The sequence below is a fragment of the Crinia signifera genome, chromosome 4 (assembly GCF_055691185.1).
Source record: "Crinia signifera chromosome 4, ASM5569118v1, whole genome shotgun sequence".
Lineage (NCBI taxonomy): Eukaryota > Metazoa > Chordata > Amphibia > Anura > Myobatrachidae > Crinia > Crinia signifera.
The window spans coordinates 85,446,453-85,459,977 of NC_139220.1; the positions used below are offsets into that span (position 1 = coordinate 85,446,453).

General features: G+C 44.2%; 1 protein-coding gene across 4 annotated transcripts in view; it reads right to left on the reverse strand.

The window, feature by feature from the left end:
• Positions 1 to 13,525, reverse strand: part of ARHGAP26 (Rho GTPase activating protein 26) — a 502,534-nt gene that overhangs the window by 243,197 nt on the left and 245,812 nt on the right. For all 4 annotated transcript variants that reach the window (XM_083181921.1, XM_083181920.1, XM_083181919.1 and 1 more), the window contains exons 16-17: positions 13,434 to 13,492; positions 1,973 to 2,078 (exon numbers count right to left, since the gene is read on the reverse strand). In XM_083181921.1, the coding sequence (XP_083038047.1) occupies positions 1,973 to 2,078; positions 13,434 to 13,492 (165 nt within the window). The remainder of the gene's footprint in view (positions 1 to 1,972; positions 2,079 to 13,433; positions 13,493 to 13,525) is intronic.

The window sequence follows — 13,525 nt, forward strand, 5'->3', positions numbered from 1 at the left end:
GCATTGTGTGTGAGGGGCACTGCTAGGGCATTAGGTAAGGGGCACTGCTGGGGCATCATATGTATAAGCAGGAGTACTGCTGGCATTATGGTCTGTGGCATAATGGGCATCAGTGTGGGGCATAATGTGCAATGGGCATAATTTTGTGTGGATTAATGTGTAATGGGCATCACAGTGCGGCATAATGTGTAATGGGCATTATGGTGTATGACATAATGTACAATAGGTATTACGGTGTGGCATAATGTCTAATGGACACTATGGTGTGATGCACAATGTGTAATGGGCATTACGGATAAACAGTGTAGCAGTGTATATTGATTTAAGTAGCCTTTCATTGTTTGGGTTTGATCTGTGAGGCATACTATTTCACTGTGTGGGCCTTCATGTTTATATGTCATTGTGCAGCCTTCAGTCAACTTAAGCGTGTGAGGACAACGACCATTTCTGCGGTAACCAATGTCTGGTCATGCAGGTTGCAAAAGAGGTGTCAGGTAATTGTTTTCCTGCTAGTTCACACGCGTTATAATTAGACCACGCCCCTTATAATTAGGTCACACCCGTTTTTGGGAGCGCGCCTACGGCGCGTGCAATTTATTCAATATCAAATTATATATGGGGGGGGGGCACATATTTTACTGTTTGCACTGGAACCCAAATTGGCTGCTGATAACTATTAGGGTGTGTGTGCGTGTGGGGTTATGTGCTGAGTATGGGCGGCTGTGCCAACTATCTATGAAGGACTGTGCTGACGTTATAGGGGAGCTGTGATTCTATGGGGCTATCCGAAATTCCATAGGCGATTTTAGTGGCCCTCCGGCTTCACTGGATTTTTTTAGGTGGCCCACGCTGTCTTAAAGGTTGAAGACCCCTGCACTAAAGCAAGTGATTGACAGCATGCAGCCACTTGTAGGCTGGAGGTGTGACACCTCCATTTTGTGTGAGTACCGAGGCAAGGGTCTCTGCAAGCAGGCTTACGTGACCCCCAAGGGTCATGCAGCAGGCCAATAATATTGCAGGTAGACCAAGGCTGAGTCCTCACTTTTGCATGCAGAAGGCGTCTGCTTATACAGATGCCTCCTGCTGTATTACCATAACAGACCACAGCTGCTACTTCCCAAGCAAGCAGCAGTAACGCTCATCTTTATAGTCAGTCAGCCGTTCATTTAAAATATGGGTACATTATCCCATACAAAAGAAATTAGTAACTATTTTGCTAGTTTTGTTAATATATATTTAATGAAAGAATACCATTTAAATATGCATTTTCTTTTTTATATAAACGATTAAAGGTAAAGTATCACCTCAGCTGTGTTATGTGGTGGGATTCGATATGAAACTGGCGGTTGAAGCGGGAGGGTAGGGTTGTGCTTAAGGAAGTTTCACCTTGGGCTGAAAAATTTACAAGCTCAGTATGAGACAAATTATGTGTTCTGCCTTGGTCTTGCTTGTATGGATAAGTAGGACCAAATATGGACACCACAGAGAGAGAGAGAGAGTATTTTTTGATAGCTAGTCATTTGTCAGGAGAAGGGCATTACCATACAATACAGTCAGGTGCACATTGAATATATATATTAAAAGGAAGACTTTAAGACATGTTTTGTTTGCTGACCTGTTGTCCCAGCATGACAGACAGCGCATTTGCGCACATTACACTGCAATGTCCCCAATCAACCTCTGGAACAGCGAATTTCCACTAGTTTTTTCCAGGAGACCACTGTTGGCTTCTGAATACAGTACTAGAACATGCAATCACTACACCACATTTCGGTTAGGGGCAGAATGGCAGCAAGCTGGGGAGGTATTTTTACAGGACCATAAATGCTTTTAGGGAGATCAGGGACTTGAATGCTTTGCAATGATAATCAGTCCAGTGTGATAACACAAGGTCCAATTTAAATGTTATGGGGCATTACCCTATCAAATACTAACTAGTCATACAGTATACAATAAAAATACAAACACTTACTTTGCCAAATGCTTCATTAACAAGTGCAACATCTGTCTGTTCTTCTCTGGTAACCGATGGATCAGGCAATGGATTTCCTTTATGCGAGATTCCTGGTTTTCCAGCTCTTTATTAAGAAATAAAACATACATTACCCTCATAATACAGGAGATAATGTAACAGAAATGCATAATTAATTAAATAATTGTGACATATGCAGCTCCCAAGAGTAACTCTGTATCACTCAAACAAATATAGCACAAATAGAGTCGAATTATACTCACCGATAATTCCTTTTTCTTCCTAGAGATCCCATGGCAGCCATACACTGGGATATTCCCTTCCCCCACTAGAGCAGACAGGACTGATTTCTCTTGGGACCGCCCACCTTGGGTATAATAGACCCCTCCTTCACCTCTCCTGTATCTTTTGAGTGTCTCCGTATCATGGTCCCTAGAGAAAACACATCATAATACAAGGGAGGGTAATCAGTGGCTGCCATGGGATCTCTAGGAAGAAAAAGGAATTATCGGTGAGTATAATTCGACTCTTTCTTCTACGATCCCCATGGCAGCCATACACTGGGACATACCCAAGACAAAAAACGGGAGGGTAATATGATGCATGAAAATATATTTATTATAAGGAGGTATTAACCGGATACCGCCTCCTGCAGAACATGCTTCCCAAAGTGGGCAAGAGAAACGTCAAGTGCATAATGGTTAACAAAGGTGTGTACTGACAACCAGGTAGCTGCTTTGCAGATTTCGGTCACCGGTGCTTTGGCCTTGTTCGCCCATGATGTAGAGACTGCCCGTGTGGAATGTGCCTGTACTATAGGAGGTACTTTCTTGCCTTCCTGCTTGTAAGCTGCCACAATCGTCTCTCTTATCCATCTGGATATAGTTTGTTTCCCAGGTTCCTTTTCTTTTCTGACTCCATTCGGAATGATAAACAAATGTTTAGTTGATCTAAAGTCCTTAGTTCTTTCCAGGTATATGGAGATGACCCGGACCAGATCCAATGTATGCCAGCTTTGTTGTTCTTCATTTTCAGGTTTCGGGTAGAAACTAGGAAGAATAATCTCTTGATTGAGGTGAAATGATGATACCACCTTTGGCACAAATTCAGGATGTGTCCTTAATACCACTCTGTCCGGGAAGACAACGAAATAAGGTTCCTCTATCCACAGAGCTTGAAGCTCACTTACTCTTCTGGCCGCGGTAACCGCGACCAAGAATACCGTCTTCCAGGTTAAGTATTTTAAAGGACATTCTGTTAAAGGTTCGAAGGGGTGTTTAGCCAGTACTGCTAACATAAGGTTCAAATCCCATGGTGCCACTAGAGCTTTGACTTGTGGTCGGATCCTCTTCATGGCTCTGTTAAACCTTTTTATTAGTCTTTCCTCTGCCAAAGGTCTATCTAATAGTACCCCTAGGGCCGAGATTTGAGATTTAATAGTTGCTGGAGCCAGACCAATTTGAAAGCCTTCATAGAGAAACTGCAGGACTTTATTAGTTGATATGGAAGAAAAGTCACCACTGAAATTACCCCACTCAATAAACTTGATCCATGTCCTGTAATAGGCTAGGGAAGAAATGTTCTTTCTGGCCTTCAACATCATTTCCATAATTTGGGATGACAAATTATGTCTCCTTAGTATGCTCCGTTCAATCTCCATGCCTTTAGTGATAACTTTGTTGGCTCTGGATGATAAACTGGACCCTGATGTAGCAGGTCCGCTCTGTTGGGCAGAGACCAAGGTTCCTGAACTGCCATCTTTAGAACATTGACGAACCAGGACCTCCTCGGCCAGTAGGGTAGTATTGCTACTACTTCTACTTGATCTTCCCTCAGTTTTTTTAGAACTCTCCCTATCATCGGGAAGGGAGGGAATACATAGCCCAGCCTGAAGTTCCATCTCACTGACAGGCAATCTATAGCTAGAGCTTGCGGATGAAATGACTTCGAGAAAAAGTTGTTCACCTTTCTGTTCCCAAAACTTGCCATCAGGTCGACTTCTGGGGTACCGAATATCTTCTCTATTTGAGAGAAAACTTCTGTGTTCAACTCCCACTGGAGATATTACTTCTCGACTCAGAAAATCTGCCAGTGTATTCCTCTTGCCTGGAATGTAAACTGCTGACAAAGATCTTAGATTGTCTTCCGCCCAGCTCAATATCTTCTCTGACATATGCATCAGCTTCACACTTCTTGTGCCTCCCTGATGATTTATATGGGAAACTACAGTCACATTGTCTGACATTATTCTTAGATGTGAATAGCAAATGTCTTCCTTTAGATGACATATGGCCTCCCAAACCGCCTGCAATTCTCTCATGTTTGACGAGTTCTTTGCTTCTTCTCTCGTCCATGTGCCCTGAATGGATTTCCCTTCTATATGGGCGCCCCAACCGAACAGGCTGGCATCCGTGGTCAGTATCTGAAATGTTGGATCCTTTAAACTGGTGTTCTTTTCTTCCAGACCCTGTTGCCACCATTTTAGGTCTTGTTTTACCTCCTGGTTTAGCGAGATTAGGTGATGATCGCCATAACCCTTCTTCTGCAATGGAATCAGGAACCACTGAAGTTTCCTCATTCTCCACTGGGCCCAAGGAATGATCTTGATGCAAGACGCCATCATACCTAGCAGCTGGGTAGCCACAATCAGAGGGTACATCTTCTTTTGTAATAGCATATTTGTTAGTTCTTGAATCTTCCTGCATCTTTCTGATGATAGGGAAATTGAAAACCGGCTCGTGTCTATCATAGCACCTAGGAACTGTATCCTTTGTGTCGGAATCGTCTGGCTTTTTTCTATGTTTACTATCCAACCTAGAAATTGCAGCAGATCTATCGTCTTCTTTACGTTGTTCTCTGTTTCTATTAGCGATTCTCCTGCAATCAACAGGTCGTCTAAGTAGGGCCAAACTTGAATTTTTTGGAGTCTCAGAGCTGCGATTACTGTAACTAACACCTTGGTAAAGATTCTCGGAGAAGTTTTCAGCCCAAATGGAAGACAGGTAAATTGAAAATGTTGATTGGCCACTGAAAACCTTAGGAATTTTCTGTGTTTCTGACTTATTGGGATATGATAATACGCATCTTTTAAGTCTATTGACGCAAGGTAATCTCCCCTTCTTATTCCCATCACAATGGAACTCAGGGTCTCCATCTTGAATTTTATCTGTTTTATGTATCGATTCAGCTCTCTGAGATCCCGAATAGTTCTGAATGTCCCATTTGGTTTCTTTACTAGAAACCGGTTCGAAAAAAAGCCATTTCTGTGTTCCTTCTCTGGCACCACTTCTATGGCTTCTGTCTGTAGGAGTTGATCTATCTTCAAAAGCAGAGCTTTCCTTTCTTCGGATATCCCTGGTATCCTTGATTTTAGGAATCTGTGATGGAGGGGAGTTTTCTCGAATTCGATGCAGTACCCATGTCGAATTATGTTCAACACCCAGGTGTCCTTTATTATCTCTTCCCAATTTACCGCAAATCTCAGTAGTCTGGCGCCAATCATCTTCTCTTGTGGATAGTCATAATTTTCCTTTCTGGCTCCAATCTTTATCTGGTTGGTATCGGCCACGAAAATTCTGTCGAAATGACTGTCTAGAGGTATTAGGGTTTCCTCTTTTGTAATATGTCTTCCCAGGTCGATATGTCTTCGCATCTCTGTATGCCTGCTTCGTGGAAGTAGGGAAGTTGAATCGATTTCTCTTCTCTTGGGGTAAGCGGACAGATTTTCCCCCTGAAATTCTCTGTATCATTGTATCAAGTTTGGAACCAAATAAGAATTTTCCTTCAAAGGGTAAGTTGGTTAGCTTATTTTTAGAATTAGCATCAGCATTCCAAGGTTTTAACCATAGTTACTCCTGCTGCCATCGCTTTAGCCGTGAAGGAAACCCCATCAAGAGAAGCCTCACATAGAAAGTCAATAGCCTTCTGTATAACATCTAGATTTCTGAGAAGATACTGTTTCGATACTTTCTCTTCCACATCTGTTCTTAGATTAGAGGTCCACAGTCTAAAGGCCCTGGCTACCGACGCCATCGCCACATTAGTTTTCATGGATCCTGCGGACGCTGAATGGACCTTACGCAAGGAATTCTCAATTTTTCTGTCCATGGCATCTTTAAATGCCGCCGCATCCTCCACTGGTATAGTGGACTTAGATATGATTTCGGCTACCGCCGCATCCACCTTAGGTGTTGTGCACCAACCTAGAAATTCTTCGTCTTTAAACGGATACATTATTTCCACCCTATTTCCTAGGGTAAACATTTCATCAATGTTGGCCCATTCTTTATTTATCATATCTCTTATAACCTTGTTTATAGGGAAGGTCCTTCCTTTTTTATCCCTGTCTTCATACAGGGGATCCTTAGTCTCAGAGGTGGATGCCGCCTCCTTATAATTCATCGCCTTGTATATGTTTTTTAACATGCTTTCCACCAGCTCCAAATTAAATGATCTGACATCCTCCAGCTCGCCTGACTCCTCTGATGAGCCTTTATCATCACATTCAAATTCATATGAGGAATCTTCCTCTGGAGTAAATTCACCCTGTACTCTAGACCTTTTTACGGACTGACTCTGGGTAAATTCATCTTTAGAGACAAAGTTTTGTTCCATCCAGGACATTAACTCTTTAATGACCTCCGTATGTTCTGACTTTTTAGGCACCTTAGATTGTGCCATTTCACATAATTCACATAATGCTTTCTTCTGTGCTGAGGCAAATGTTTGATCACATGTCATGCACACAGATTCTATGAACTTCTTCTTTGCAGTCCTTTTCTTATGCACAGGAGAGACAGGCACACTAAAAAGATAGAGAACTACACTCAATATCTAACTAAAAAATAAACAACTGATGCCCAAAATCAAAGGGCTTACCTCACTGGGGCATCATCGGGCTTCTGGGGAGAAGGCGGATCCATGGTAGGAAAACAGCAGTAAGTGTAGTACTCCACGCTGCAAACACGTTGGAATGGCACTGAAAACGCCATTCTCCGCCTTTTAACTCCTGCACTGCAGGCCATTCTCCGTCTGTATTCAGGATAGCCGAGCGGAACTGAACATACAGTCCGGAGTAGTCAGGGGACTGAATTCCGAGACGCACCTCCGGCGTCTGTGGGCGGAAGTGACGCGTTGCCGGCACTTCCACCTTAGTATCTGTAGCGTGCAGCCGCGGCTTCCAGCGGGGCTGACGCTGCGGGATGAACTCCAGTCAGAAGGAGTCTGTGTCCGGGCGATGCCAGTAACCACCCCGGTCTCCAAGCAAAACGGCAGGGTATGTACGTGCAGGGAGATGAGTCAGACTGGTCTCCTGCACCATCCTCTCCCCGGGGAGCCACCCCATTCAGCTCCATGCTGCCGAGGTAACCCTGCTTAAACAAAATAAAACTGTCCTACTCTGTCTACTCTAAAACGGAGACAGGAAAAAAGATACAGGAGAGGTGAAGGAGGGGTCTATTATACCCAAGGTGGGCGGTCCCAAGAGAAATCAGTCCTGTCTGCTCTAGTGGGGGAAGGGAATATCCCAGTGTATGGCTGCCATGGGGATCGTAGAAGAAAATAAATAGGAGAGAGCGCATATAGGTAATAGATATATCACTCACAGCATGGCCGCACCCCCAATATCTTCACTTTGTAAAACACCCAATGTTGTAACAATGGGTATGGTATATGTCACCAACAGATGGGATTCCAGTGATTAATTCTCCAACATCAGAATCTCAACTGTCAGAAGCCCGACAGGGGGGGGGGCGCATTAAAGCTCATTGCAGGATTTCTATGCTCACCATGTTGTGGGCTCGTATTAATCTCCTCCCTCTAAGGGGGTGGTGGACCCGGGGGTTCTATAGAAGTACACTATGGAAAGTCTTCCACGCTCATTTGCTGGTAATACAAGATGAGCGGCAGCGGCCGGCAATGATGTCGCCGGGCTGTACACACTGGGTGGCTTTTGAGCAAAAAACATAAAAACTAAAAGTGCTTTGAGCTAAACACCACCCAGTATGAATAGGCCTTTATTAGCATGGCTTGAATAGCTTATGCTGATTAAAATGATACGTGGCATGCCTATATTCTGTGTCCGACTGCACCTGTATCTGCTTTTGTAATGGATCGTCAAAGGCAGAAAGGCAACATGCAGGGATGAGTGAAGGGCAGATTAATTTCTATCATTTCTGTATGAATACAGGAAACATTTTAGGACTGGCTCAATGTAATCATCAAGGGACGAGCAAGCAACAAAACAGAGATTTTTCCATATAAAAGTATGGAGGAAAAAAAATACATTGGGCCAGATTCTCTAAGCTTCAAAAGTGATAAAATGGAGAGTGATAAACAGCCAGCCAATCAGCTCCTGTCTGACCTTTTTCAAACACAGTCTGTGACATGGCAGGTAGGAGCTGATTGGCTGGTGGTTTATCATTCTCTATTTTATCACTATTGAAGCTTAGAGAATCTGGCCCACTGTTCCTTTTACATTACATTGTAGCCACTAAAAGTATTATGCCACTGCATTTCAGAAATCACCTCTCACATCATACACACAGGGTAAAATGCCTTAAGTTCAGAAATCTGATTATTGGAACATCCTTGGACACTAGACCAGTGGCGTCACGAAAAAGACTGATCCCTTGCAGTGACAGGGAGCTGCACTGTGACATTACATAGAAGCCGGCATTATGCACTGTACAGACAGACTAGTGTCTGTGGGCAGCTCAGCATCTGTGGGAATACTGGTGGCACCGATGAAGTGATGAAAGAGATTGACCTGTAACATCATGCCCCCTTCACATGAGGCCACATACCCTTTTTCACTGAACTGCAATGATGTCCTGCTGCCCGCATAATAGAATATTTCACAGCACAGCAACTCTGCAAAGCTGTGGTTCATGGTTATCGTTAAGCAGCTCTAGAGCAACCAAAATAAACCTGGAAACAGAACTTGCATACCTAAACAGGAGCTCCAGTTTACTAGCATAGCATTCATAAAATGTAGTAACTCATACAATCATAACAAAAACTAACTAATCACATTTACATACCGACATAATATGCACTAATACTGTACACTGATTGTTCCCCCAGAGAGTGATGCTAAGGGGATGGGGCCATAATGCTACAACTTGCTGAACTATACAGGTATGAGCGGGGCCATGATAATGATACACCACACAAATTGCATCATCAGGCACCAAGACAGCCTAAATCACTGTAGAAACAGGCTAGTCTGTGCTCACAGGAGTCTGGGACACCTCATTGAAATGTTTAAGTATAGATGGAGTCTTCTTCAACTAGCCTTATCTGGATAGCCATGTCTCACTAAGGCCTATTGCTCTCAGCGACAATACAATACATAGAACAATACAGTAGTGGATTATCAGAGGATTAAATCAGACAGCCCTGGCTGACTTAATCCTATTTAAGGGCCAGATGAGGATGGCTCGATCTGTATCATGGCCAGTATAGAGGAGATACAGCACAAGTTCTCAAACTCTCTCCTCAGGACCCCACTCAGTGCATGTTTTGCAGGTCTCCTCACAGAATCACAAATGAAATAATTATCTTCACCTGTGGATCTTTTAAAATGTGTCAGTCAGTAATAAGTGGACCTGTCGGGTGACCTCGGAAACGTGAACTGTGTGGGGTCCTGAGGATAGAGTTTGAGGACCACCGAGATACAGGACCTCATTTATACAGCAGTTATGTGCAAATCCAGCTGCAGATTGGGCTTGGGTCTTCACCCCAAACTGTCATTGCAGCCTCTACCCTCATCCTACTATAATTTGAGAAAATTGGCATTTGACCACATATGGAGACAGGACAGGTCAGAATTCAGAATTTTCCATTCTCAAAACATTTTTTGGTTCTGTACAATTACTTTATGCCCTATGTGCAGAGATTGTGGTCTCCTCTGCCTGTAGTTTAGATATTCCTGTGGGTTATTGTACCTTATGTTTGTATAAGTCCTTGAATCCCAGTTGGGAAACTTAGGGACCCTGTCCGATGAGTGGGCCTATATAGTTGGTAGAACTGTGAATGCTGCTGACTGTATCCGCTACCAAAAGATACAGGGTTTTTTTTCTCACAGTGACTGTATGAATGTTCTCTTTAATATGTGGATTTGGGCCGACTCCAGCTGCTGGAGATAAGGCTGATCAGAGGTAGGATTATGGCATCTCCTTTGGGAGCACCGGTATGTGCAATATCAGATTTGGAATCAGATGTGGAATTGTTATATTACTACTCTACTTGCTTTGCCTCCTCTTAACCAACACTTACGCCCCTTTGGATTCTCCACTGAAAAATTGTGCCAACATTAATATGTTTTTAAGTGCTGTCTACATCTGCCATATTTCCATAGATTGGTTAATGACACTGTCAATCAGAATTATTTGTACAAGGCTAGATGGGCTCTGTCTAAATTTCATAAAGCATGGTCACAGTGATACGCCTGTCCCTGTGGTCAGAGAGGGTGATCTAGCTAGATTTATACAGCATGCTGGATCTTAATCACTGGGTGATAGCAAAGCACGGGGCGGTGCTCCGCTATGGCCCCTACACACGGAGCCATGTGGGGTCATTTGCTTACAAATTGCCCTGTGTGTAGGCACCATTACTTCCTTGTTGCGCTTATGTTTTACTTGGTATGCTGCCTGTTAGCACATGTTACACCCCCTGTAATAGCTGCTGGAGTACAACAACCTGTATTGTGTGGTTAATAACTTTCAGAAATAGACTATTTGTTAAACTGTAATGTAATGTTTACATTAGATTTAGGGCGGAACTATCTTGTAATAAAATGTACCCCTTATCTACTTTGGGGAGCTTTCTCCTGGGTCCTAACTTTCCAAAAACAGTTTTATTCTGAAGCAGAAGATAACAGGCGTACATACAGTAGATATTTGTGTACTGGTCACATCTGCTGCAGAAATAATGGATATTCATATCGGTGGGGCCTTTGTCAACGTTGCAAAGAAAAATCTCACTAGCTTCAAACACTGAAAACCATTGCTCATTGAAATTTGATGCTAGCATTTTTTTTTTACTATTTCTTCAATGTGTAGAACCCCCCCCCCAGCGGATTAATGAATGGGAAATGGTTAAATACTTGTCAGTATGTCAATTTTGCTTGTGAGTGGTCGAGCTTTACCTATTCATTTCTATGTGCAATGATTTCAGTTGGTTTCCTGTCTAATGTAAATGGATTGCCTATAAAGGGGGGGGGGGGGGGGGAGGAGGAAAATTGCCAATCATGGGCACTTTAAAACTTCAGAAAAAATTGCGTCAATCGCATCGCATGCCAACCAAATCGCATGCGATGCGATCGACGCGATTTTGCTTTAATTTTAATGTGAAATGACCCAAAACACCCCATTGTAATAGAAACCCCCCCTGATGTTTAAAGTGGCCCCCAATTTTAACGCCACCCCGCTATAGACGCCAACCTGAAGCAAGGCGAGCGCAGCGGTACGCGTCGTCCGACCTTTTCATACCCCTACTATCCACGTCGGCGTGGAGTTGGGAGCCACCGAGCCCCGCGCGGGGACGCGGATACCTTCACAGGTATCGCGGGCCATTGCGGGCTTCACAGGTATCCGCTGCGCTCGCCACACTTCGGGCTCGCCACACTTTCTATTCTCAGCTCCACGCCGACGTGGATAGTAGGGATATGAAAAGGTCGGAGGACGCGTACCGCCGCCCCTCGCGGGCTCGCTGCGCTCACCACGCTTCGGGTTGGCGTCAATAGCGGGGTGGCGTTTAAAATTGTGGGGGGGGGGGCATTAACCATGCTTTTTAAACATATTCGATGTTAAATGGGCCATATTGGCCCATTTAACATTGTCATCTATGTGAAATCGGACGCGATCAACCTAATTTTCACTTTAACATTGTTCCCTATGGGGAAATCGTGTTGATCGCATCGCGGCCCCTTATTGGGGGCCGTGATGGATGCGATCAACGCGATTTTCACTTTTACCGGCAATTGAGCCAGTTAAAGACAGAAAATCGGGTCCATCGCGTCCATCGCATGCCTTAAGTACCTTAACTTAAGGCATGCGATGTACCACGACGGGCGCCGTGCTAGGAAACAAGTACCAAAGCTTCTTAAAGTCGATCTTTGGTAATTTCTTATAAATTCAATGAAAGTTTTAGGACGCCCACCAAAATCTCACACAGCTGGATTTACCATTACAGGGATGATGATGAGGATGATGAGGATGATGATTTTCTTTACTTTAACTTTTCTTTAAATCTCATGGGTTCAGGCAGGTGGACAATAAGTTCTCAAAATAACACGGTGTTTGTGACAGGCTCTAAAAGTTTTGACATCTACAGTACCTGTTGCAGTCTGTAGTATTTAATACAGCAACATACATTTGATATACTTAGGGCAGTGGCGTAACTATAGCACAGCAGCCCCAGCCACTGCGGGGGGGGGGGGCGATGTGCATATGGGGGCGCCGGGGGCTGCGGTGCTATATAGTTACACCTCCCCCCAATCCCCCGCAGGCTTATCTATTTCGCTGGTCCCGGCGGCTCCGTTCTTCTGCTGAGGACCACCACAAAATGGCTGCCCCCATACAGCAGACAGAAAATGTCTGCTGTATGGGGGCGGCCATTTTGTGGGAGCCTCAGCAGAAGAACGGAGCCGCCGGGACCAGCGCGAAAGGTAAGGCTGCGGGGGATTGGGGGGGGGGGGGTTTTGCATGGGCGGCGGGGGGCGCCCAAAACATAGCTACGCCGCTGACTTAGGGGGCACACACACATGGCGATTTCAGCCCTATTTCTAAGCGATATTCCTAGATCACTTAGAAATTAAGCACGGATCACTCAGTGTGTATGCCCCTGAGCAACGGTGATGTGCGGGTCCAGGCATCAGAGTCGCCTGACTAGATCTTGATTACATGTATTCAAGATCTAGTCAGACTGCCAGTGTCCTAATCAGAGAACACTGGTCACCACAGATCACCCATACACACGTAGTGATGTGTGTATGGTCAGTTTAGTCGCCGGGAAGCACAAGGGTGAATTCCCTAGCCTGCATTACTCAGCACACAGGCGAGCAGAAATCCCCCCGTGTGCAGGGCTTAGATATTCTTATCCCTTTGTCACTCAAATAAAAGAAAAAAAGGCTTTGTTATACAATAATCCTTGACAGATATAACTTCCACTGAAAAAGGTGAAAATATACATTCTGCCTAAACTCAGAGGCTCAAGGACATTTCTTTAATTAGCTGGATAATTTGTATTCATGGAAGATCTTACCTGACCCCTTACACAGACACGCTAGCTCCACTGTGCAGCCCAATTTATTCCATGTGTCCCAGTGGACATAAAAAGTTCCACCAACAGCAGTAAGATCAGAGACAAGAGCCGCACGGCTGGCTGTGTGTCTGACAGACACTGCTTCACAAAAGAGGGGGGGTTACCTTACAAAAAGGTCACTTCATGGAAAACTTACTTGCAGCTTTGATGAAGCTTCTCTGAAATTGATATGTCATGAGGGGACCTGGAAGCATCCTGCAATATAAAAATGTACAAGACATGGATTAC